Genomic DNA, 22,834 nt, shown 5'->3' on the forward strand with positions numbered 1-22,834 from the left:
TAGTAAAATACAGACCAGGTTTCAAAAGGAAAGACCTATCGTACAAACTACCCTTAGTCCAGCAAGGAATGTAAGTAAATTGCTAGGTGCAACAGAGTGTGAATTGGTCTCATGGCTTTACGCAGTTAGTTTAGCAGTTTAAATTATGCAGAGGGGTAATCAGTTGGCTGAAGATAGTCCTAATGCGGTTACTGTGGCAGAGTCTGAGCTTTTAACGCAGAGACACAAATATTTGTTTCCAATGGCCCCTGCTTTCAGTGAGGTTACCAAATGTTGCACTTCTCTGTAAAAGTTATCATAGTGACCTGATCTTTTTAGTATGGTGCCTTTTTGGACTGGCTTTGCTGTATGGGCAGGTTTCATTCTGCTGCTTTCAACCTCAGCCAAACATCCTCTGCAGTTCAGTATGAAATTTCATTTATTACTTCTGAAACCTGAAAGGTTTAGCAATATTGCAGATTTCAATCTTTCCCAACATTTTGGCCTTCATACTAAGTATGTAGTCACTACATTTTGACAATATATTTTAAATTCCATTTTCCAAGCAGTGTTTTATTAGGTTAACTCAGATAGGAAGAATAGCTTCACATTTTTCATGAGTGACTTGCATATTCAAACACTGTGTGATATTTAGTTTCAATCTCCAGTGTATGAACTGTAAATTAGCATTAAAGACCTCTCTTAACATCCATTATTCTGTTCAAACAGTCATGCAGAATTACTAGTTGCCAGTATTTTCTCCATGAATACAAATATATAGTCTGTTCTAATGTTGTTTTATCTCTCTTGATCTGCATGTCATGAAAATAATATCTTAAAATTAGAAAATGGCAAGACTGAACAGTGTAATGGATTATTGAGACTTTTATTGTAATTTAGTAGAAGTTTCAGGTTTGCTTGAAGCTCAAATTGCTATTTTTCCTGAAAGCCAATGATACTTTGGTTGCTGAACGCTGTCCTGGAGGATGAATACCCATCCTGCTGGGACCACTGGATGAGCCTCTTGATAGTTTGAGCATAAAAATCTGACCTGTGAAGATGCGAAGTATGCACTTTTCTGTTGCAAGGGATTACTTCTGTTACTGAGTGAAGTAGCCTTTTAAAGCATGCAGGCAGAATTGTGTGGGGAATAATCACTGCAGACTTTTTTTGGGTAAACAGTATTTCAGACCTCAGAACTCTCCACTTATCACATTGCGAAATTGTGAGAAATTTGGACATAGGCACAATCAAAAAATCAATAAAAACCCTGTAATGTCTGCTGCAGGATGCATTCCAGAGTAGAATCTATGAGCAGAACTGTTGGTGAAGAGCTTATAATTTCCAGTTCATGTAAGAGTTGTGAAAAACAGCTTTGTATCTTCATATTACTGCAGCCGTTCATCAATTTGCACTATAAGCCCTAGGATCTGTGCTGCCCAAGGAGCTTAGGCAGCCTGGTGGCATGCACTCAATAATTCTGAAGATGGAAATCAAACTCTGGCTACTGGAACAAGCACCCCTCCATGATAATACCTTCTCACTGTGTTGCCACATACTCTACTTGCTGCAGTGTGTCTCCACCTGCTTATACTGCCTCCCGCTATCTCTGGTATCTCCCACTGGGTGCTATAAGGGTTCACAGGCCATCAAACCCTGCCACCTCATCCATCCATTCTCCATCCCTTCTTGCAACCTACTTTACTTTTTTTCCCATGTCATGCAGCTAAACAAGGCAAAGCAGGGAGTTGGGAATTCATTACTTTTTCTGAGAACTTATCATGCCTGAATATTTGCTTTAAATCACATGGGGTTTAAGATCCTTTGAAGTTCCTTCATTAGTGTTTAAGGGAAAATAAAACTCCAGCTTAAGCTTCTGATCTTCAACAGCATTTAGAACTCCAGTGTTCAAATCAGTGCTTTAAACAACTGTTAGTCACATATAACCAGAAAATAATTAGCCTGGAAAAGAATGAATAAAACTTGATTATATTGAAGTTTGTATTTCAGTTTCCATTTGTAGTGAAATCAAGACCTATTCAGCTTTATGATCAAATCAAGCCATCTCCGTGAATGTATTCTTAGAGATTACACATTTCTTGCTTGCTCAATGTCTTTGTATATTACCAATAACCTTATTAAAAACCTCTCCTGGCTTAGCTGTCTTAGTAGGAATGTTATCACGCACAGCTCAGACTTGTGCAATGAGAAGACACGTGCTTTAACAACAAGCCTGGCTCTATCCCTGTATTTGTACTGTTTAGCTGATATGGGCGAAAGCTCATCTGTGCTAATGCCTGATAATACTATATGGCTGCTAGCTGTGGATAACCTGTGCAACAGTGTCCATGGCTAAGTCCATGCCTTTTCAAATTAAACTAGTTCATCCTGTGACCAGGAGCAAAGCTAAGGCAAAACACTCCTCCCTTTTCACCTGCTCCCTCAACTGATTTAGAATCCTCTGGCTCCTCAGTTTCAGTCTCTATCGTTGCCTGAAGAAGCTCTGGTTGTCTCAGACAGGAGCGGTGACAGTGTTGTTGACCAGTCATTTATCCAGTTACTGCCTCCATGCGGGCACAATACTTTCATACCTAAACTCCCCTCTTGTGGGGTTGTTTTATATCTAACCATGGCTGTCCCCATTACTAGTGATGCCAAGTGCCCTGCACTAATAGAGATGGACAAACTTGTCCTTGCAGCAGCAAGTCCCAATATATAGCTGTTTTGCAGAAATATTTGATTAGAACTACTTGCTTTGCTTCAGCAATAAAAAAAATCATCATCTTAAAGTATACATTTAGAATGATCTTACATGCTGGGAAGTTTTGTTGTTTTGTAAGCTTTGTATGCTGCAAAGCTGTAATGACAACTGCCTTGTGGAATAACTGCTGTTTAAATAGTGATCATATCCATTGAGTGCAGCAATAAAAAGGGATCTATGGCTGATTCCATATACTTCAATGTTTTTTACTATTGATGGTCAATTTGTGGCAGCCTGGTGCAACCCTATATGGGCTATGCTGTGAGGTGCATTTAGAAAGCAAGTGTTGGGCTGGTTGTCAGGAAAAATCTATACTGTGAGCATGAAGAAGCTTGATGTGTAAAATCTGAGGTGCTGCAATGTAGATGTCTTTTTAGATTAGATACTTATTGAACAAAATGAATTCTGCTTTTTCCTTATAAATGTAATAGCTACTGGAATAGTAGCTATCTGCATCTGTTCAGAACCAGCTGTTTAAGTGCTGTCATCATGTGAGCATGAGAATGTTGGGAAGCTATTCCTCTCCATTTCAGCTGGCAAAAGACTATAAGAAACATTCAAAGGTCTGTCTGTGTGAGGTGCATAGTACAGTCAAGCATTACCTGAGATACCACATGACTAATGGGTTTACAGTGGGTTGGCAGAACCCTACAAGTCTCTTTAAATAAAACTGCTGCAGTCAGAAAACATGCATATTGTAGGTATGTGGATGATGGTAAAATCTTTCCTCGAGGCAGTAGGCATTTAGTTGGTAAAATCTAAGTTTTCTTTGATTTTTGTGCTTAGTACATCTTTTAGCCTTTTAGTCACATAGTAGTAACTTTTTGGTTTTAGTCTTATTTCCTGTGTTTAACATTATACTGTTCATGTCAAAGAATTCATCTGATGTTGACCTGCAGTGTGTTCAAGCTGGAGTTTGTAGCCTCCTAATCCAAGGTCTCCTTCATTAATATCTTCCTTGCTTGTAGCCTGGGTAGAGCGTGTTCTGTCCTGCACTGGCATGTGAGCAGATGATTCAGAGTTTTCAGTCAGTTCATCATTATTTATGATATAATCTGTCTCATCATCCTTTAGTCGGTCCTGTATTCAAACAAAGTAAATGATCAGTGCAAGAGAGACTCTTATGGAGGATTTTTGTTAAAGCTTAAATGAAAAGCAAGTCTGATACAGTTTCACTTTCATTTTATTTCATTATTTGCTTATTTTTTCAGGTGTTTAGTTACCATCATCATGTTGATTTAAGCAAATATCTGCTTACCATGTTCTGCTCTTGAGCAGTGTTCAGAAACATAACCTGCCCTTCAGATCTTTAATTTCAGTGCTTAAATATCACTGAGCAGCCAATACTTGCAGCATCTGGCTGATTTATTTAAAAAGTGCCACTCATATTTGAAGTTCACAGTATTAGTGACTATTTTTGAAAATGAAGCCCTGCACCTTCTGAGACAGTTTTTCCCCAACCCTGATGAAATTCTGTAATTCTTATCCTTCCAAAGTAATAAGCTTTGGAAAAATGACTTTACCAAAGTGTTTAATTGAGTACAGCAGGTTTTGGATTACCCTTTAAATGCAATTAACCAAGCTATGTACTTACCCCATATGCACTGGGACTAGTCAGAAGCCTGGCAACAGGATTACACCATTCAGGTAGTGTTGTTGTGAGAGGTGGACCAGTGTGGGTTAAGATAGGTTTTAGGTATCTGTGAAGTTTGTTAAAGAAAACTTCCCATGCAGATATTGATACTAATATACTTGTCTATTCCACAGAAATTTCGGTTTTAAAGCATAATGGAATCTAACTGAATGGAAAAAAAAAAAAAATAGCATCTCTTTACCTACTTGTTACTGCATATGTTCATAGAATCATAGAATGGTAGGGGTTGGAAGGGACCTCTGGAGATGGAGTCCAACACCCCTGCCAGATCAGGATCACCTAGGAAAGGTCACACAGAAAAGTGTCCAGATGAGTCTTGGAAGTCTCTAGAGAAGGAGACTGGCTTCTCCTTCTTGTTGCCCACCCTTCAGATATTTGTAAACTTTAATAACATACCCTCTCAGTCTTCTCTTCTCTAGACTAAACAGCCCTAGGTCTCTCAGCCTTTCCTCATAAGACAGGTGTTTCAGTCCTTTAATCATCCTCATAGCCCTCAATTTAATTCTCTGTAGTGTATCCCTATCCCTCTTGAGCTGGGGAGCCCAAAACTGGACACAGTACTCTAGGTGTGTTCTCACTAGGGCAGAGTAGGGGGTGAGGAGACTCCTCAACCTGCTGGATGCACGCTTCTTAATGCCTGTCATCAGTCTTTAGCATTTTTCAGAAACAACAATAAAAAGCCAGCAAAACCCAAACCACCCCCCAAAAAAACCTGCCAAAACACTCGATGCTCAAAATCTGTCTTGAAGGGTACTTGAATGGCTGAAGAGGTTGTGTTATGGAATACTTAACTGCAGTAGGAGCTGGAAAAGAGGAAATGTGTACTACATTATCCTGTTTACTATTCTATTATAAGTGTGATCTCTTATGCAATTTTAACAGGAAAAAATTTAAGATGCAGTTATATTGGCTACTCTATGTAAGAACAACAGTGAATGCTTCTTAAGCATACATACTCAAGCCTTTTGTAAAATCAGTGCATTTCTTCAGTAGGCCAAGTATTTCATCAAATATTGAGTTTCTTTACCACTGGGAGTGTACATAAATTGTTTTCTGTAATACTTTATTTTCAGCATTCATGTTTTACACTTCATACATCAATGCTCCTTTATATAAAATTATGTAAATAAGTTAGGAACAGGCTTTATGCTATTGTCTCACACTCGTCTTTCAAATCCTTTAATCTAAGTGCTTTATTGAGATCAAAGAAAAACCTGCTCATCTTGAGCAATTACATCATCCTCATATCTGTCAATAACAGCTCTCCCATGAGTCCCTCGAGTTTTCTTCTCTGCTACTTTTACTTCCAAAGTAATTTTCAGTGTTCTTTATGCAGGTCTGTCAGCTACTTTTGCTGTATTGATTGCCACCCTGCATTATCCCCCTGTTCCTTTCTCTTGCTTTCTTGCTCTCTTTCTTGCTCTTTCTCTCTGCCTCCCCCAAGTAAAAGGGAACAAATGTAAAACTGAGTAGTGATTTGGGCTCTGCAGCAATATTGAAGAAATACTGAATAACAATGGATCTTCAACCTAACCATTCCTTTTCTTTCATTATCAGTTTATGGGATCACTGCTTTACAGACAAAGTATGAATTCTGTATCCTGAAGAAACTTATGTGAAACATCCTTATGATCTCCATTGTAGGTTGAAAAGCTAAGTAACTTGCTCTGCTGGGAATTTGTTCTATAATAACTGAGCTTTCTCTGTGTACATCTGTGCATTTTGAAAATGAAATTGCATCTGTCAGAATACTTTCATTCCTTCGTTTGAGGTCATATATTGAGTTAATGAGAAAAATTGAACTTACTTAAAAAAATAGTAAGATTTTAATATAAACTCTTATCAGAACCATGATCAAGTTAGGAATCTCATGAGGTGACATTGTATAAGGAAAGTTTAGATCCTCTTGCTTCTGTAAGAGTAAAATTATACCAAACAATCCTTTTCTGGCCCACACCAAATTTTATTTGAAACCTCCAAAGTGCGAAGTAATTAAGAGCTATTATTAAAAAGCAAAGTACAAAAGCTGTAATTTAGAGTTGTGTTTTTTCTCAGTGCTTCAGAAAAACCTAATTAAAAGGCCAAAAATGGAAGTAGGAGCCTAATTTTAGGCATAAACTTGAGTGCCTGATGCGTTTAACGGGTTGCTATGTGTGTACACTGATGTTTAAGTTGAGTGATAACTTCATTTTGGGTTGCAACAGGTCCTCTTCCTATTGCATTTGTTCTATAACAAGTTTATTGTGTATTGTCCAGGCTTCTGCTTGGAAGCCTCTCGAGATGCAGTTTTAAGTGAAAACAATTTTATTGTGCTTGTTGTGATGCTTTTGATTGTCTAAGAAATTATTTAACTCTTATTTATCTAGTTATTATTCAGCCCACTAAACTTAAATTGCACTTGCCTATTTATCATTGTTTTGATAAACTCTGCCAGAAACTTTTCCTCTTTATTGTTGACACAGTTGCCTTATGACAGACATAACTGCATAGTGCAGTGCAGCATGAAAGAGGAATTCTAATCCATGTAAACTGCTGGCATTTCAAAAGTATATAAAACATGGATCTATGGCATTTGTAAGGCTGGCAAGAAGTCTTATCACACTTCAGCTGTTCTGGTTGCATCCCCCAGTATCTTCAGTAAGAGAATTTCAATACTGTGATGGAAAAAAGTAGATTTTGTACTAAGATTGCTTTAAAAGTTGGAAGAAACTGAGTGCAAACCTCTTAGCATAACTCATAAATTACTGCTAAAACAAATGAATGCCTGCTTAATTAAGGGATAGGGGAAAAGGTAGCAGGAAAACACTATTAATCAACCAATTTCTACTTTTGCACTTCAGCCCTCTGTGGGTGGGTCAGCCCCACCTGCATGTTTTAGATTCTACACTATACAAATATACTGTGCTAAAGAACATTGTTAAAACAATAAAGGTGGTAACTTCAAAGCTGGGAAACTGAGTTGAGGATGCCTGTATATGCACATGTATGGAATTTTAATCTGTATACAGTGCTGGTACATTTTCATAATTAAATACCTTTTTTTTCCATTGATTCCCCACATCTCCAGGCTTCCGTTCTTGTTTTGGATGCCCAAAGATGTTTACTCTGGGTACCCTTATGTATACTTGAATGTCCCTTTGCCCAGGTGGTTCCAAGTCTTTCCTCACTAGTAGCCAGGCACAGTTCTTCTCCCTTCCTCTTTCACTGACACCAGCCCCAACATCTAAATCTGTTTACCCCTTCATGTCCCAGCTTCTGTCTCTTCTGGACTTTTCTTGTATGATGTCCTCTTCTATACTGCCCAGCAATAAGCAATGAAGGCAATGCTGTTGCAGACAAGACAGTCAGCAGGCATCTGAACAACATAGCCTGAAGTTGAACCACTGACAGGTTGTTTGCTGGGGCTGTGATGGGGTTGGGCAATTGGAATAGGGGCTATGAGAGTGTATAGTCTGCCCAATAGCAACAGGACATCCAGAATTTAACTCCTGAAATGGAAGGGTTGTTTGTGTTTGTTTTGATTTGGTGTCGTTGGGTTTGGGTGTTTTGTTTGTTTGTTTTTGTTTTTTCCTTTTTCTTTTCTTTTTTCTTTTGAAGGTGTATGATCTAGTTTAGGCTGGAGATTCAAAGAAATGGCAAATGGCATCTCCAGGGTGGAACAAGAGGGCTTTGCTCTATGTACAGTGCATTTAAAAATAATCTTATGAGGATTTATTGGGAACAAAACCATGGAATTGCCTCAGTCCTTGTTTCCCCACAACATTGTCTAAACCAAACATCTATTTGAAAAAGAGAATGAATTTCATATTAGCTATGTGATAACCTAAAGGGCAAACATTGCCATTTTGGTACTGTTTGAGTGGGAGCAGGAAAACCATGTAACTTTGATTATCTGGCTAAGTTCTGCATGTGGCTGATGCCCGTTAGCAGCTGACTGAGATTATTTGGTTACTTTATGAAACTGTTGGTGTGCATAACTGAGCTGGTGAGGCACAGATACATCTCCAGGTCTTACATGCACAGCAGATTAAGATCACACTAAGAAGGAGAGGTGTTTTAGAGGGCTATCTCCTGATTCTTGCAAGAGAGTATAATTTCTTGTGCACCACAGAATTTTCTTCAGAGGGTGGGGAGTTACCAATTTGGAATGATTGAAAAGTACAGGGCATGGTTATATTAGATTTAGTTGTTAGAATAACAGCTGTGTTTTGGAAAAGACAGATCTACAGTGACTTTGTGTAAACTAACCTGATCTACACTGTGGAGAAAGCTGAGAAGGCATCCCTAAATTTGGAATGAATAATATTTTAACTTAAAGCTGTTATTAGCGAATTATGTGGTAGTTCTTTGTGTCTCTTTCTTCTCTTTATGAAGTTGTTATAAAAAATAGAAATACCCACTACTGTTGTAAATTAACATACTAAACAACTGAGGATAAATGGAATCATAGTGTAGTCCTGCATAGTGTAGTCTCCTCCCCCCCCCCCCCCAAGATTCATTCACTTGGTCTGTCTTGAGAGCATGGAGAATGGATGAAAAACAGTGGTAATAAAAACTTGTTCTGTGCATCCTTATTAGGAAGTCTGACTATCTGTTTCTAGAGCCAGATGTAGTGTCAGAGCTGAAGAATTGACTCTAGTTTTGATGCAGACTATGGCTAAAAATTCACTGCTTTCAACTTTGAAATTGGAAGCATTGCAGAGATGTGGGAAAAATAGAGGAAGTTAATAGAGCTGATCTTAGTCAGGTCTTTTTATACATAAGCAGCTGCAGACTGAGTAGTGGCTCTTTCTTCAGTATGCACCAAGTAAAATGTTTAGGATATTTACAGACCATGGGCTTATAGTTGCAAGCTCACTGAAGCAGAGAGGAAAATTAAGACATTTTAATCAAGTTATTTGAAGCCTCTTATATCCCAGATAGAACCCTCCATGGAAAGAAAAACTTGGATGTAAATGGAGACTTGCTTTTAAATTGATGATGGGGTAACACAGCTACTCTTGAAAACAGAAGTATAGGACATGCAAAAGGGTAGAAGAATACTCATAAGATTCAAAAGGAATATATGGTCAGACACTAATGTCAAAGTGACATCAGAAAGGGTTTTGGAAGATGCAGGCTGTGAGGCTCAAGAGAAGACAAAAAAACCTCCCTGACATCAGTTGTATAATAGCAAGGACATGACCCTCCATGTAACAAAACCAAACCAAAACAAAACCATAAAAAAACAAAAACAAACAACCCAACCCTCAACCAAAAGACAACCAACTAGAAAAGAATGCACCATCAGAGACACAGGACTAGCTACACACACAATGAAGAGATAAGACTGCGTTGCAGTAGTGACATCAACATTGAAGACATGCAAGTGACATCAGAAAAATGCATGTGATTCCAAGTTGACAATGTTGGTAGCATTAATCTCCCCTGTCTTCAGACACCTACTAGTAGGATATCTGAAAGAAATCTAATCTACCAGTCTTTTTCTCTAAAGAGAAATGTCCAAGTCCTAGGGCATTTAATCTCATCTTGCAGTGCTGGAGTTAATTGGAATGAATTGAAATTAGGATGAGTTTCTTTCCCTTTATTGACTATAAAAGAGTCTAAACAATTAGATTATACTTAAATGGCTAATAAGTATCTAAAGTTTGGTGAAATGAATCTCACTTCAGGACATAAGGAAATATACCCTGAGGCAAAACATAAGAAACCAAACACAACACCCTCCATACCAAGGAAACTCAGAGTGTATGAAAGGCATTCATTTTCAAAATGAGGAAATCATAGAATTGTAGGGGTTGGAAGGGATCTCTGAAGATCAAGTCCAACCCCCTCCTGCAGCAGGAACACCTAGGGCAGATCCTGAAGGAACATGTCCAGATGGGTCTTGAAAGTGTCCAGAGAAGGAAACTCCACAACCCCTTTAGGGAGCCTGTTCCAGTGCTCTGTCACCCTTATAATAAAGAAGTTTTTCCTCATGTGGAGGTGGAACTTCCTGTGTTGTAGCTTGGTGCCATCCTATCACAGACCACCACTGAAAAGAGACTGGCCGATTCTTGACATTCATCCTTCAGACATTTGTAAACATTAAGTTCCCCTCTTAGTCTTCTTTCCTCAAGACTAAACAGCCCCAAGTCTCTTAGTGTTTCCTCATATGACAGATGATAGTCTGGCCCATTGTATAAACAGAAATGTGATCGGGGATGTGTGTATCACCATAGAACATAAGAGCAGGGCACCAAGATGACAGAAGTCACAAAGATGCAAGCCCATGACAAAGCTGATTGCAACAGAGTAACATAGAGTGTTAATGATATTGTATTATTTTTATGGATTCCAGATATGTAAGTAGATTCAAAACCTGTTTGGTGAGATCAGAACATGGTTTAGCACTTTTGCAGGTGAGTATTTTACTCAGTAATGTGTTGTACTTCTGGCTAGGTAGGTAATGAGTAAGAAGAGCTGGGAGTGGAAAAAAAACATTCTTAATCTCCCTATGTTGAACTGAGCCACTGAGAGCAGGGTAGCCTTTGTAAAATGTTGATAATAGAAAGCTTGTTTAGTTTAGTATCATCTGAGAATGTCTAGTTTTGTGAGCAGATTGGTCCAAAGATTGTCTTCTGATTCTCTGGCAGCTTCTTCCAAGGTGTAATCCATGTTATAAGCACAATTATCTAGCTGGGTGAAGTTGGAAAACTGTAATAGGTTTGTGAATAAAACACATGGTGAAAGTGGAGGGATCATTGTTGAGGAAGGGAAGACATATTGCACAGTAGTAGGTTCCACCTTAATCCCAAGAAAGCAGCCTTCTGACAAACCACATCTTTGCTTTTGTAAAGATATTTTGGAACAGAGACCAGTTAGCCCCCATGCTATAATGCTCCCTAAGAGGTATGCAAACTACAGTGTAAAGAAAAATTGAGAATAATGAATTATGGCAGATAATCTAGCAAAGAAAAAGATGTTTACTGAACAAGGATAATATTGCTAGGAGTGAAAGCAATGAGGTTTTAATCCTAATATTAGTTTAAAATTCAGAATATGTACAATGGGATATTTTAGGAATGGTGGTAGAATAAAATAATGAATCAGAGGATACATATTAAAATTAATAGAATCATGTAATGGTTTGGGTTGGAAGGGATCTTGAAGATCATCTAGTTCTAACACCCCTGCATTGACAGGGGCACCTCGCACCAGACCAGATTGCTCAAAACCCCATTGATCAAGCTGACTTTCCATCAGCAGAGAAACTTCATGTATATAAAACAGAATTAGGAATACTAGTCCTAGATTTCCAGTTGGGACCACTCATCTCACCACTCCTATATTGTGCAAAGCTATGGTATTCCAGATGAGCTGCAATGAGAATTTCTAAGTCTTTCTTCTGTTTTACTGTATTTTTTAAAGTGATGTTAAAAGTTACTAAAATTAAAAGGCATTCACTTACAGGCAAGCAGAAAGATGTATGATTTTACAGCAGCTATTCAAGGTGCAGCAATCGTTGCCTGAAGAAATTATGGAGCCTGTGTAAGGAGTGGATCATCTCCCTTATGAGGAAAGGCTGAGGGACCTGGGTCTCTTCAGCTTGGAGAAAAGGAGACTGAGGGGTGACCTCATCAATGTTTACAAATATGTAAGCAGTGAGTGTCAGGGAGATGGAGTTAGGCTTTTCTCAGTGTTGACCAGTGATAGGACAAGGGGTAATGGGATCAAATTGGAGCATAGGAGGTTCAAGGTGAATATTAAAAAAAAAATTTTTACTGTGAGAGTGACAGAGCACTGGAACAGGCTGCCCAGAGAGGCTGTTGAGTCTCCTTCTCTGGAGACATTCAAAACCCACCTGGATGTGTTCCTGTGTGATGTGCTCTAGATGACGCTGCTCTGGCAGGGGGGTTGGACTAGATAATCTTTTGAGGTCCCTTCCAACCCCTAGGATTCTATGATTCTAAGGGGAAGTGTTATCTGATCCTGTAACACAATTACAGCTGGGCAGGCCCTGGCAATAGGGGTGCTAGGCATGAGGTCCTTGGGAGGGGTGAGGGAATTACCCCTCTCTTTCTGTACGCACCACAAGATATACTAGGAGGGTTTTATTTCTTCCATCTGTTGCTGGAACATTAGTATAATGGTAGATAATAGATCTGCCACAGTATGAGAAAATCCATGCCCTTGTAATGTTGTCATTGCTGTGTTTGGCTAAAATATAAAATGCTTTCATAATTCTTTTTAATGGATTATTTTGACATATTATTAGAGATGTTGCAGGTGTTAGGCATCAGTTTCAGAGAGGTTAAGCCATTCTCTTAAAGCTTGCCTATCTTGTGGCTGACAGTTCATTATGTTTGCAGTGAAATATTCTGAAAACAGATTATGAAAGATTTTTTTTATTTCACATAATTCCCTTCTATTTATTGGTGCAATGCACTGTGCACATGTACCAAGTGCTGGCACTGATCCAAATACAAGCAATAATAGAGGTGGGGAAAAGTACAGTGCAGCATGAACGAGCATGAGGTTTTCTCATTCTGTGTTTCATTACAGATGGAGAGGTCAGCTATTGGGGTGTCAGTCATGAGTTGCTTGTAATACAAAAGCCAGCTATACTGTGCATGAGCAAGTGTGACTGTTCTGTGAATGTGATTTGGTTAAGAAAAACATTCATTGAGATCAGCCGTCTTAGTTTCTTTTCCCAAGTATCAAATAGGCTTAATATTTTCAACTGTCAAAAATTAAAAAGACCAGCCCAGCATTAGTAAGTCATAATTATTTTTAAATCACTTACTATAAATTAAAAAAATAAACTAATTTTCTGGTGTGTTGTACTAGAAACTTTTTCCAACATCTGTAGTGCAGACCTTGGAGACAGACCACTTTAGAATGTATTTAGAACACTTTTCTGTGGCTTTCAAGGGAGAACTGTGACACAATGACAATAGCATCTATTTAACCTACATCTGAGGCTGTTAATGTTTTTATAGAAAATAGGTTGTCAGACAAATCTAATTTTATCCTTGGATGAAATTAGAAGTTTCATAAAAATGTCCTGCATTTAATAAGCTTTGTTAAGGCACTTAGAATGGCAAGATGATAAAGAATTAACTGTCTACAGTATCAGACATGCATTAAATTGATGAAGAATTGACTGGTTGATAGACCTGAAATAGTTATTGCCAGTGGAGAACTGTTGTAAAGTGGTGAGTGTTTCAGGGCAGGTTTTAGAGGGGTCAGTAGAAAATCTGATACTTAACAATTTAACCACAATGAAGTTGCTGGTGATAAAACAGTGGATGATGTAGACTAAATGAAGATAGTGACAGAGCAGTCATGTAGACATACCTAGTAAGCTGGTCTCATTCAAATATATTTTCTCTAATTGCATTCATAAAGAAGAACATAATTCCCTTAAGTGCTTGTGGGTTGTTGACTTTTCATGAGCTCCAAAGAAAGCGAGTAGAGGCTTACATTTGTGTGCAGCACTTCTCTATTAGATAGTAGTGAGACCATTTCTTATGTCCCCTCTTGTCCCAGATGGTCTGTGTGACTACACTTGCTAAACCTTAACCTTCTAGTTATTTTGCTCTGCTTCATTTAGCTTGTGAACATTCTGTGGAAGCACATCGTCTAAGCTCCTCTTTATTCTCTACCAGTGGAATAAGTGTTTCATTATCTTTGTTTGTCAACCTGTAGTTCCTGAATGAGCTTTACAATACTGTTTTGTCTTCATACTCAATTCTAATAATTAGCTTCAAGTTTGCCAACAACAGACTGCGGAGGACACAAGTCATTTAGCAGCATGAGGAAGTTGCTGTCTGCAAGGCATTTACCTAGATTTCAAGTAATTTAGTTTTTTTAAACTCTGGTGTCCAACACATATGAATACAATTAGATTAATGGAGTATTCTCTGTTATTCTGGAAAAATATCTCCAAGTCACTTTGCAGACCTCATATGAATTGACACCAGTTCAAAGACTTGTCTGTCTCTGCAGAATGGTTAGTATGCTGTGGTAAGGGTTTTCATAGTGCATAGGGAAAGCACTGTTCCAGACAGGGTAAGACCTGAAACTTCAATGAAAAGTCAGGCTTTTCCAAGGGCATTTTCATTTGGTTGAAATCTGCTTTTTCTGTTGAAAATATTTGACCAGCACAGTTAAGGCTCAACTATGCATACAAATACAGCTTTGTCTGACCTAGGATAGTAGTCAAGGATTATGAGTATTTTGGGCTGAGGATGGCTATGTAAGTCTGACCTCAGTACGAAGCAAAGTCTTTGAACACCTTTTGAAGGAAAAAGATAACCCAAGGACATGAAGCTACACGGACAATTGGATAAAATGCAATGTGTTTGTAACAAAAGCTGATTGTTTCAGACTTAGAACAGTATCTGTCTTTGATAACTGATCTGTGAGATAAGGTTGAAGTAACAGATCAAATATGTAGGTTTAAGTAAAGCATAAAAGGTACATTACCTCATGGGAAAATATTATTCAAGAGACACAAAACAGAATAGTATGCATTAGAAGATACAGGAGAAATTAATTTCCCATTTAGACAACTTGGGTCATCTTGCAATGAGCATTAAAGAATGGAGAGAGGCTGCATGGGGTGTGCCTCAAGCCCTAGTCTTGGCAGAAGTCTTGTTACATCTAAGTGAGGCTGATGCATGAAGTAGTGTTCATAAACAGGTGTGAAACAAAACCAGGATGGTGTCACCAGCACTGAGGAGGATTAGATTACTTGAGCAAAGAGAGACTCTTTTGGACAGCAATAATAGAAAGGGAATAAATTTAATAATATAAAATACAGTTAAGCACCTAGTGACTAATAAAATGAGGCCATACTGCAAAAGATCTTCATTTAATGTTTTCCTCTGTAGTCCTTATTTTTATATACTCAGTAACATCACAGTATAAAACGAGAGAGCTTTGTAATAGTTGCAGTGCAAAAGCAGTGTGGCTTTGAGTGTCAATAAACAGATGCAATTTTCTCAAGAACTACTTAGATAAATTACTTAGGCACAAGGACATTGGACGTACCTCAAGAACAGCTTTTCAGGATAATTTTTATAACTTATAGATTTGGCTATGTGAAGATACCACTTGAATAACATGGATTTAAGTATCTTAGCAACACTGTGGGTATGTACACAAATATATTCACAAATTATCTTTTTCGGTGGGGACCAGTAAGTATTGGAGAAATGAAAGCAATTCAATCCATTAGGCTTGTGACACATTTTTAAAAGCATAAGCATGTAAAAAAGGTGTTTGTTTAAACGTGTTTGAGAATGTTTTCTTGTGTTTCAAGTTTGATTTGTGCTTGACTGGTTTTAGTCTTGTTTTATGCCAAGTGTTTAATTACTAGCTGCTCTCTGCATACTTTTCACTAGAAGCTATACTTATAAGTTATAATCATACTTTACACTTCTGTTAGGCACCATATTAAAGTGCTTCACAAATATTACTTGAACTTTACAAATATATACTATTTCCTGAGTCCAGGAGATGGGAATCTAGCTCAATCATTTTCCTTGTAAATGCATTTTTCAGTTTGTTCCATAAAACAGCATTGCTATGTGATATTTGACCTACTTGACAGATGTTATAATCTGCTCTGTTTCTGTGAATTTATTAATACAGAGTGCTCTGGTTCTGATTTCAAATATCTTTAAAATAACTTCAAAAAGAATTACCATTTCAAAAGTAGTCTTTTGTATCCACAGTACAAGCTGTAAAGAAAGATTTTTTTTTTTTGGAAAGAAAACAAGTTCTTACTGAGTACTGTGGACTGTAATGTTAAATATTTTTAATTCACATTGATTGTCCAAAAATTTAGATTTTTTTTTTTTAAGGAACTATGTTTTAAAACACTGTTATTAGTTATTTTTGAGCCTGAAAGGGACTTGAAAGTGAAAGAAATGAAGATCAAAAAGAATTCAAATAGGGTGACTTTCTATAAAAACAAGGTACTCTATTACTGGAGTAACTTAGTTTGAGTACCAAATTTAATATCATCATCACTTACACTGGTTTACAAAATAGACATAAAATAAAGGCAGGTAGTATAACATTTGGTGGTATTAATCTGAGACAGCATTTGAAATGAAAATGTGTTTAGATGAGATTCATGCACAGTGCAATTGTGTTTTTTATCTACAGTAATGCCATCAACCTGTTTGAACTTGGAATTTGCTCTTTTGCATCTCACTTTACTCAACTCTAACTTTACTCATTTGACTTTTGCAATTAAGGGTCTCAAAAGTGTAATCCTAAACCAATCTATTGAGGAGATGGTAAGAGACACTTTCTATTAAAAACACATTACTAGCATCAGTAAGTGTTATTTGATTACTTCCTTTTCATGAAGTCAACTCTGACAGCAAATTAAGCTGTGTATCATGATGAGACTATGTTGTCATAAAAAAAATATTCCCCTTTTTAAGTGTGGTTTTGTGTACTTGTTTGTGTGATGATATAAAAAAATGGAACAATACCAGATGTTTGACATTAGCAGTACTGAATAGATACCCAAGAGGAAAGGATGGGGAAGAAATTATACTGCAATTTGAACTCCCGTTTGTCATAATTTACTTCAGCTTTCTTATTGCAAGAGTTCATCCATCGTGGCCATTGAGCCTACTTGTTCTTAAGTGATATAAATGATATTTGCCATCTACACTATTATTTTAATGTTTCATCCAGTGCTGGCCAAAGCTTGTGTACACACTGAGGAATGGTATTTAATACATAATCTGTCTTAGAATTAGGAAATGTATGATTCTTCAGTAAAAACTAGACATCTTCAGCTTTGAGTCTTTTGGCCTGTTTGCAAACGTTTGTGTTGTACTTTGTTTCCTAGTATTTGCACTCAAGTACTTATGCAGTGAACAATCAGAAGCATCTTTTGTGCACCTTACAGCAATAAAAATAAGAGCAACTGGCTAGATGTCCAACATATAACACAACATCAATGATACTCTAGATGTTATACTTCTGAACTCTCTTGATGTTCTTGATTTTTACTCTCTTCTGTTAGAATGGATCTGCAGTATTTGGAGTTTACAAGCTTCTACAGTTTCTCTTACAGATCATGCAAAAGATTCATTAATCTTAGTTAATGTGGGCTTATGTACTTACCACCTAGGTTTTATGCAACAATTTTCTTCCAAATGTTTCAATTACTTAATCTATACCCTTTGTAGGGTTGTGTACAAGAAACCTTTTTGGACCTACTGGAAATTCTGAGACTGCTAACTTTTGTTAATTAATTTGTGTCCTATGGGACAAAGTCCTGAATTGCTGTGAAATGCTTGGTTTCCTTTTTCATCTATCTCATTCTTGCGAAATTCATTAATACAAGATTGTTTAGGTTAACGGTATTATGTCAAATGTGTAGACACAAATCACTCCACGCAGTGTATGAATCTGCCATTTAAATGTATTTTCCTTTAAAATGCTGTCCTGGATTAAAGACTGACAAAGTGCTATACTGCCTGCCTTGTTTTACCTTCATCTACTTTGCCAATACTTTTAAAGGATGCTTAAACAAAGATTTTTTTTGTGGTTTTTTTTTTTTTTTTTTTTTTTTTTTTTATGTTGGAAACAATTTCTCATTTCCTACCAGGAAAAAGATGAAAAAGGGAAAGTTCATAATTGATTAGCAATTGTAGAGGACAAATGAGATAAGTGTGTTTGAAAAACTTCAGCTGAAAGGGCTGAACCTTAAAACTCAAACTTCCTTCAGCCAAGTTACTGTTCAGTGATGCTGTTGTGCAGGAGGAAAAATTGATTTCCTAAAAATCTGTAGACTGTGCTCAATAATAATAAGTTGATGCTTTTGCCATTTTTGCTAGTAAGGTACTGAAAACAATACTAGAATGATAATATAAAGTGTGGAAGTAAACTCTTGTGTTGAACTATTGGAGTAGTATGACCCTGTGTTCATACTATAATACATTATGACAATTTGGTGTCCTGTAAACAGTTTGTGCATAATTTCTGAGATGACAGGTCTGCTGTATCAAGAAGAAAATTTAATGAGTTTCACAAAAAAAAGATCCACTTTCTTCCTAATCATCTTCTGAGTTTGTGAGTGATATTTGGCATGCCACTTCACCTTACCTATCCTCCCTTTTTTCATCTCTGGAATTAGTGGTAAAGGCAGTCATCAAGCACTTTGAAATCTTATGAGTAAAAAAATAAATCTGTCTCGTGATTCATATCTGTCCTTTTTAAAGGATTTTTGTGGAGGAGTTCAAGAGCTGAACTGGGAGGGGTGGCTGGTGGTGGGCACTGAGCTATTCTTGCTGCCAAACACTTATTCCAAGTCAGAGCTGAGCAAAGGATGGGTGATGGTGGTGGTGTACTGTAACAACGTAGAGCTGTCCTTCATTATATTTGTGAACAGCAGTTCCTATAAAAATAATAAATTACACTGTGTAATTTCCTCCTTTGTTGTTTTGTTATTTCTAGTTATTTCTCTTTGTATCAGGCTCATTGTCACTCACAGTAAAGTACTCTGACAATGGGATAAAAGTTCCTGAGAAGAGCATGTTTCCATTCCTGTCACTGGGATGTTGAGGCATTCTCCTGTGAACCTTGTCAGGTGAGCAAACTGGATGGTGCCTGTGACATATGAAGTGGAAGAAATTCAAGATGCAGGAAGTTCTAATAGCAGAGCACTTGTTTGATGTCACAGTTTTGATTAAAAAAACAACTCTGATAACATTATGTTTTGATAATATTTTTTGAGAAGCATGCAGAAAGCTTTTTTTTTTTTCCTGAAAGAGAAGATGACAGCAGATCATCTTTTATAGCTGCAGTAACGTTGCCTGAATGGGTGAATGAGGCTCCTTTTTTTTTTTTTTTTAATTATGAGACAGAATTTTCAACAGACCCAGTATCACTTTGAGATGCTGAATGTCAGGCAGTTTTAATTGCCAGCATCTCACTTCTATAACTGAGGAAACTGAGACTTGTTCTGTCTTTAGCCTTACCCTGCTGAGCTACATCAACTTCAGATCCTGTGTCTAGTATTAAAAAAACAAAAAGTACAGAAAATACTCTTAAGTTTCCTGGAAGAATTGAGGCCTGAAAGCCCCAGCTCCTAGGTAGTATTTGTAGCTCTGCAGTGTGAAGTCTTTCTGGTTTACTCTGTGGTTTGGTATTTATCTGTGTAGTTTGACTTTCAGTTAAGGTCCAGCAGCAGGTCCCTGGGTGTGTGTATGTGGGATAGCATTATGGGATGGCCTAACAAAGGGTGGAAAATGCAAAGACACAGTACCAGTACTAATATTATTTTGGCTATCTTGCTGGCAGAGAAGTGCTACATAAAAGCACTACACTCAGACTAGACATTGTGTTGTAATCTAAAAAGTATGTGTTATAAAAGACTTCACAATTAAATGCAATTTTATTTCAAAGAAATTAAATATCTACCCAACAGTACAAAATGAGCTTTGTAGTATTAATTACAAGTGGTAGGAAGTTTTACTTCATGGTACTCCTGTGACAATAAGAAAGCAGCTAAATTATTTGAACTCTCATAAACATCTCCGTTGTTAAGATTTTTTTCAATAACCAAGGGTTAATTGTTTTAGGGAAGATTTGTGATTCACTTTTCCTCCTCCTCCAGTTTTGGACCTGCCCTAATGATCTTTGTCTTTCAGATGCCAAGATAAACTATTGTGCATGTGCATTTGGTCTTACTCCATAAAAATTAATGGGAGCTTGGAGGGATTGGGATATAGTAATGAGGGATGATGAATAGTGTAATTGGATGAATTTTGCATTTGACTGTCAGGCAAGCTAGATGGATGGGTTGTGGGAGGAGGCTCATGAACTTAGTCAATACTTTCTTACACTCAATCCTGATGTTTGGATGGAAAATTGGGAGGTAAACCAAGTCCTGCAATGGCAAGGTGGACAGAAAAAGGGCTAGCATCTACACAGATAACTGAAACATGAAGAAAAGAAGCTTGAGGGAAATGAAAATAGGTTTTGTGGAAAAATGATAGTTTACATTATAGTACACACTGCATACACAAGGAATTGAATGACAATAGATTTTCTAATTTTTGAAGCTGTAACAGAGCAGTTTTAAAGAAGAGGAAAGTGTTTTGGTGTTCTGAGTGGGATTCTGCTAAGGGGTTGCTGATTTATCTACTAGGTTTCAGATTCTGCAATGATTACTCATGCTAAGTCCCAGTGGTGTTGATGCACATAGTCTGTCCTCCCTTTTTTCCCCCATCCTTTTTAGACTTTCTGTTCTGTTTCCCCAGATATTCTGATTGGCAGAGTTTTCATGGTTTTGCCCTGCCCCATCATTCACCGCTCACTGAGGATTGAGTTGTTCTTCAGCCTACATTTATCAGAATCATAGCTTTTGCAGATCATTTGCTAAATTTTATAGAGTGTATGTTCTTTATTTCGTGTTGCTACTCTGACTTCCACTGAGTTTTCTTAGAGAAATACTCAAGACAGACTTTAAGTTCCTTAAAGTATTTTCTTAATTCTGCTACTGTGTCACACCCATTTTGACATTCTCTCCTAACAAATTCTACCTCTAAGTGTCCAAATAAGATGCAATAACTGTTTCAATCCCACAATCTATTCTACTGCCATACATTGTCTGATAATTTCCTTCTATGTCTTTATCAGTATCTCTGTATAGGGTGTTAATGTATGGTGTTGTATCTTGTAAATTGTTGTCCTGTAGGGTGTGGAGGAGATTTGTTTAGTTTCTGTTCAGTGTTGTGCACAGTGGAGCCTCCAGTTTATTACTGAAGGTTCTGAGAAAAAAAATTAATATAGAAATATAAAGGTAATAAATATGAACATTGTTTTATGTTGTGCAGGAGTTTTGTATCACAATGTTTATATCTACACTCTCCTTCATATCCCACCCACAAATTTTAGCTATAAAATGAGATTTAATATTAAAAAGCTGTCCATTCATATGATTTTATATTCATTTAAAGATCAAAATTAAAACCAGAAAAAGTAAAAAAAAATTAAAACATAAATCCCTCAAAAAGAATAAAAAATGAATAGGTTTTTATTGGTTCTCATTTAGTTGTCTTAGAATTGTCTTATCTAGTACCCTTTTACCCAGTGCAGGAGTGATTTCTTCAAAATGAATTGCCCTTGGCCTTTTGGACGTTAATGCACTGGTTTTCTCTCCTACTTAATGTTATATACTCCTGAAACTGGCTACAATGAATTACTCACATTGCTTATCTGAGTTTTATTGGGGCTGAGACTGAGAATTCCTTAATAGTGTGATGTTGGAGTGTAGGTATTTTCTCACAAGGGCCAAGTTATTTCCCTTTCTCCTTGCTCCTCTGCATGCATCACATCCATCATCAGCTGCAGTGGTTATAATCTCATGCAAATTGTTGGGGTGAGTCTCTGTGGATTTCACCTTGAGGAATGTGAAGGATGCAATTGTAGGAAGGAAGTGTTAGCTGAATTTGGGATCTAGCAGAGTTCATCACCTGTTCTTCAGCACTGCAGCAACACTGGTGCAGCAGTTGCTGAAAGGTGAAGCTGTTGCTGCCCTAGAATTAATGAAGATTCCAACCCAATCCACACAGGCTCTTTTCTTAGATTTTGTAGGATACTGCATGCTTCCCCTCTACCTGCTCAAGTCCCAGGAGATGTTAGAATAACACAATGTTCAGATATTTGTCCCCAGACCAACAACTGGAATTAATAATTCATAATTTATTTGTTAGCAAGGACTCTTTGCAAGAGCACTATAACTGTAAATCGTGAGCAAAATTTAATGAAAACTGTACTGGGAAATAAAAAAGCATAAAGGCTTTCTAAAGTGATGATAGGAAATGAATTTGTAGAAAAAACTCAATGTGATTGTGAAGTTTAGAAAAAGAACTCAACACGCTAAACCCACCACTTTCCTTATCTATTTGACAGAGCTAAGTAAAGGCAGTATTTTTTTATTTACTTTCTATTGGTGCATGGCGTAATATTAAGTCTAACTTCTGTCCAGCTGTAGTATTGTTTTCTGCTTCTTCAGAGAACTCATACACCAAAGATAAAACAACCTTTTTGCAAGTTGTTTCATGCACCTTCTGTTGTGTATTTGATATAAGTAGATTGTGTTACATACTTTGTGGAAAATTTGGTTTAAATTAATGAAAGGGTGTGAGCCAAAGCAGTCATGGTTTCTAGTGCAGCACAGTCTCGGTGTCTCAGGGAGTTAGCAAAAAGGCAGGATCCAAAAAATTGTAACCAAAGGGAAGGAGTCTGCCTTGGGCAGATTTTCAGACTCCCTTCCCTGTTTGCATTTCTGAGTAAATAAAACATCTTGGAAAAATAAGTAAGTAAAGAACCTGTAGGTGTTAATGAAAGTGTGATAAGGCATTAGCACAGTTGAGCGTGGTGCTTTCTCAGGAGAAGGCAGGCTGGTGCTGGATACA

At 37.3% G+C, this 22,834-nt stretch overlaps 1 protein-coding gene across 1 annotated transcript in view; it reads right to left on the reverse strand.

Annotated features, from left to right (window-relative positions):
- Positions 1 to 164: 164 nt before the first annotated feature.
- Positions 165 to 22,834, reverse strand: part of SLC9A9 (solute carrier family 9 member A9) — a 191,779-nt gene continuing 169,109 nt past the window's right edge. Inside the window, exons 15-16 of the mRNA XM_051626351.1 lie at positions 4,335 to 4,440; positions 165 to 3,820 (exon numbers count right to left, since the gene is read on the reverse strand). Coding sequence (XP_051482311.1) covers positions 3,605 to 3,820; positions 4,335 to 4,440 — 322 coding nt within the window. The 3' untranslated portion in view covers positions 165 to 3,604. The remainder of the gene's footprint in view (positions 3,821 to 4,334; positions 4,441 to 22,834) is intronic.

The sequence above is a fragment of the Apus apus genome, chromosome 8 (assembly GCF_020740795.1).
Source record: "Apus apus isolate bApuApu2 chromosome 8, bApuApu2.pri.cur, whole genome shotgun sequence".
NCBI classification, from domain to species: Eukaryota; Metazoa; Chordata; class Aves; order Apodiformes; family Apodidae; genus Apus; species Apus apus.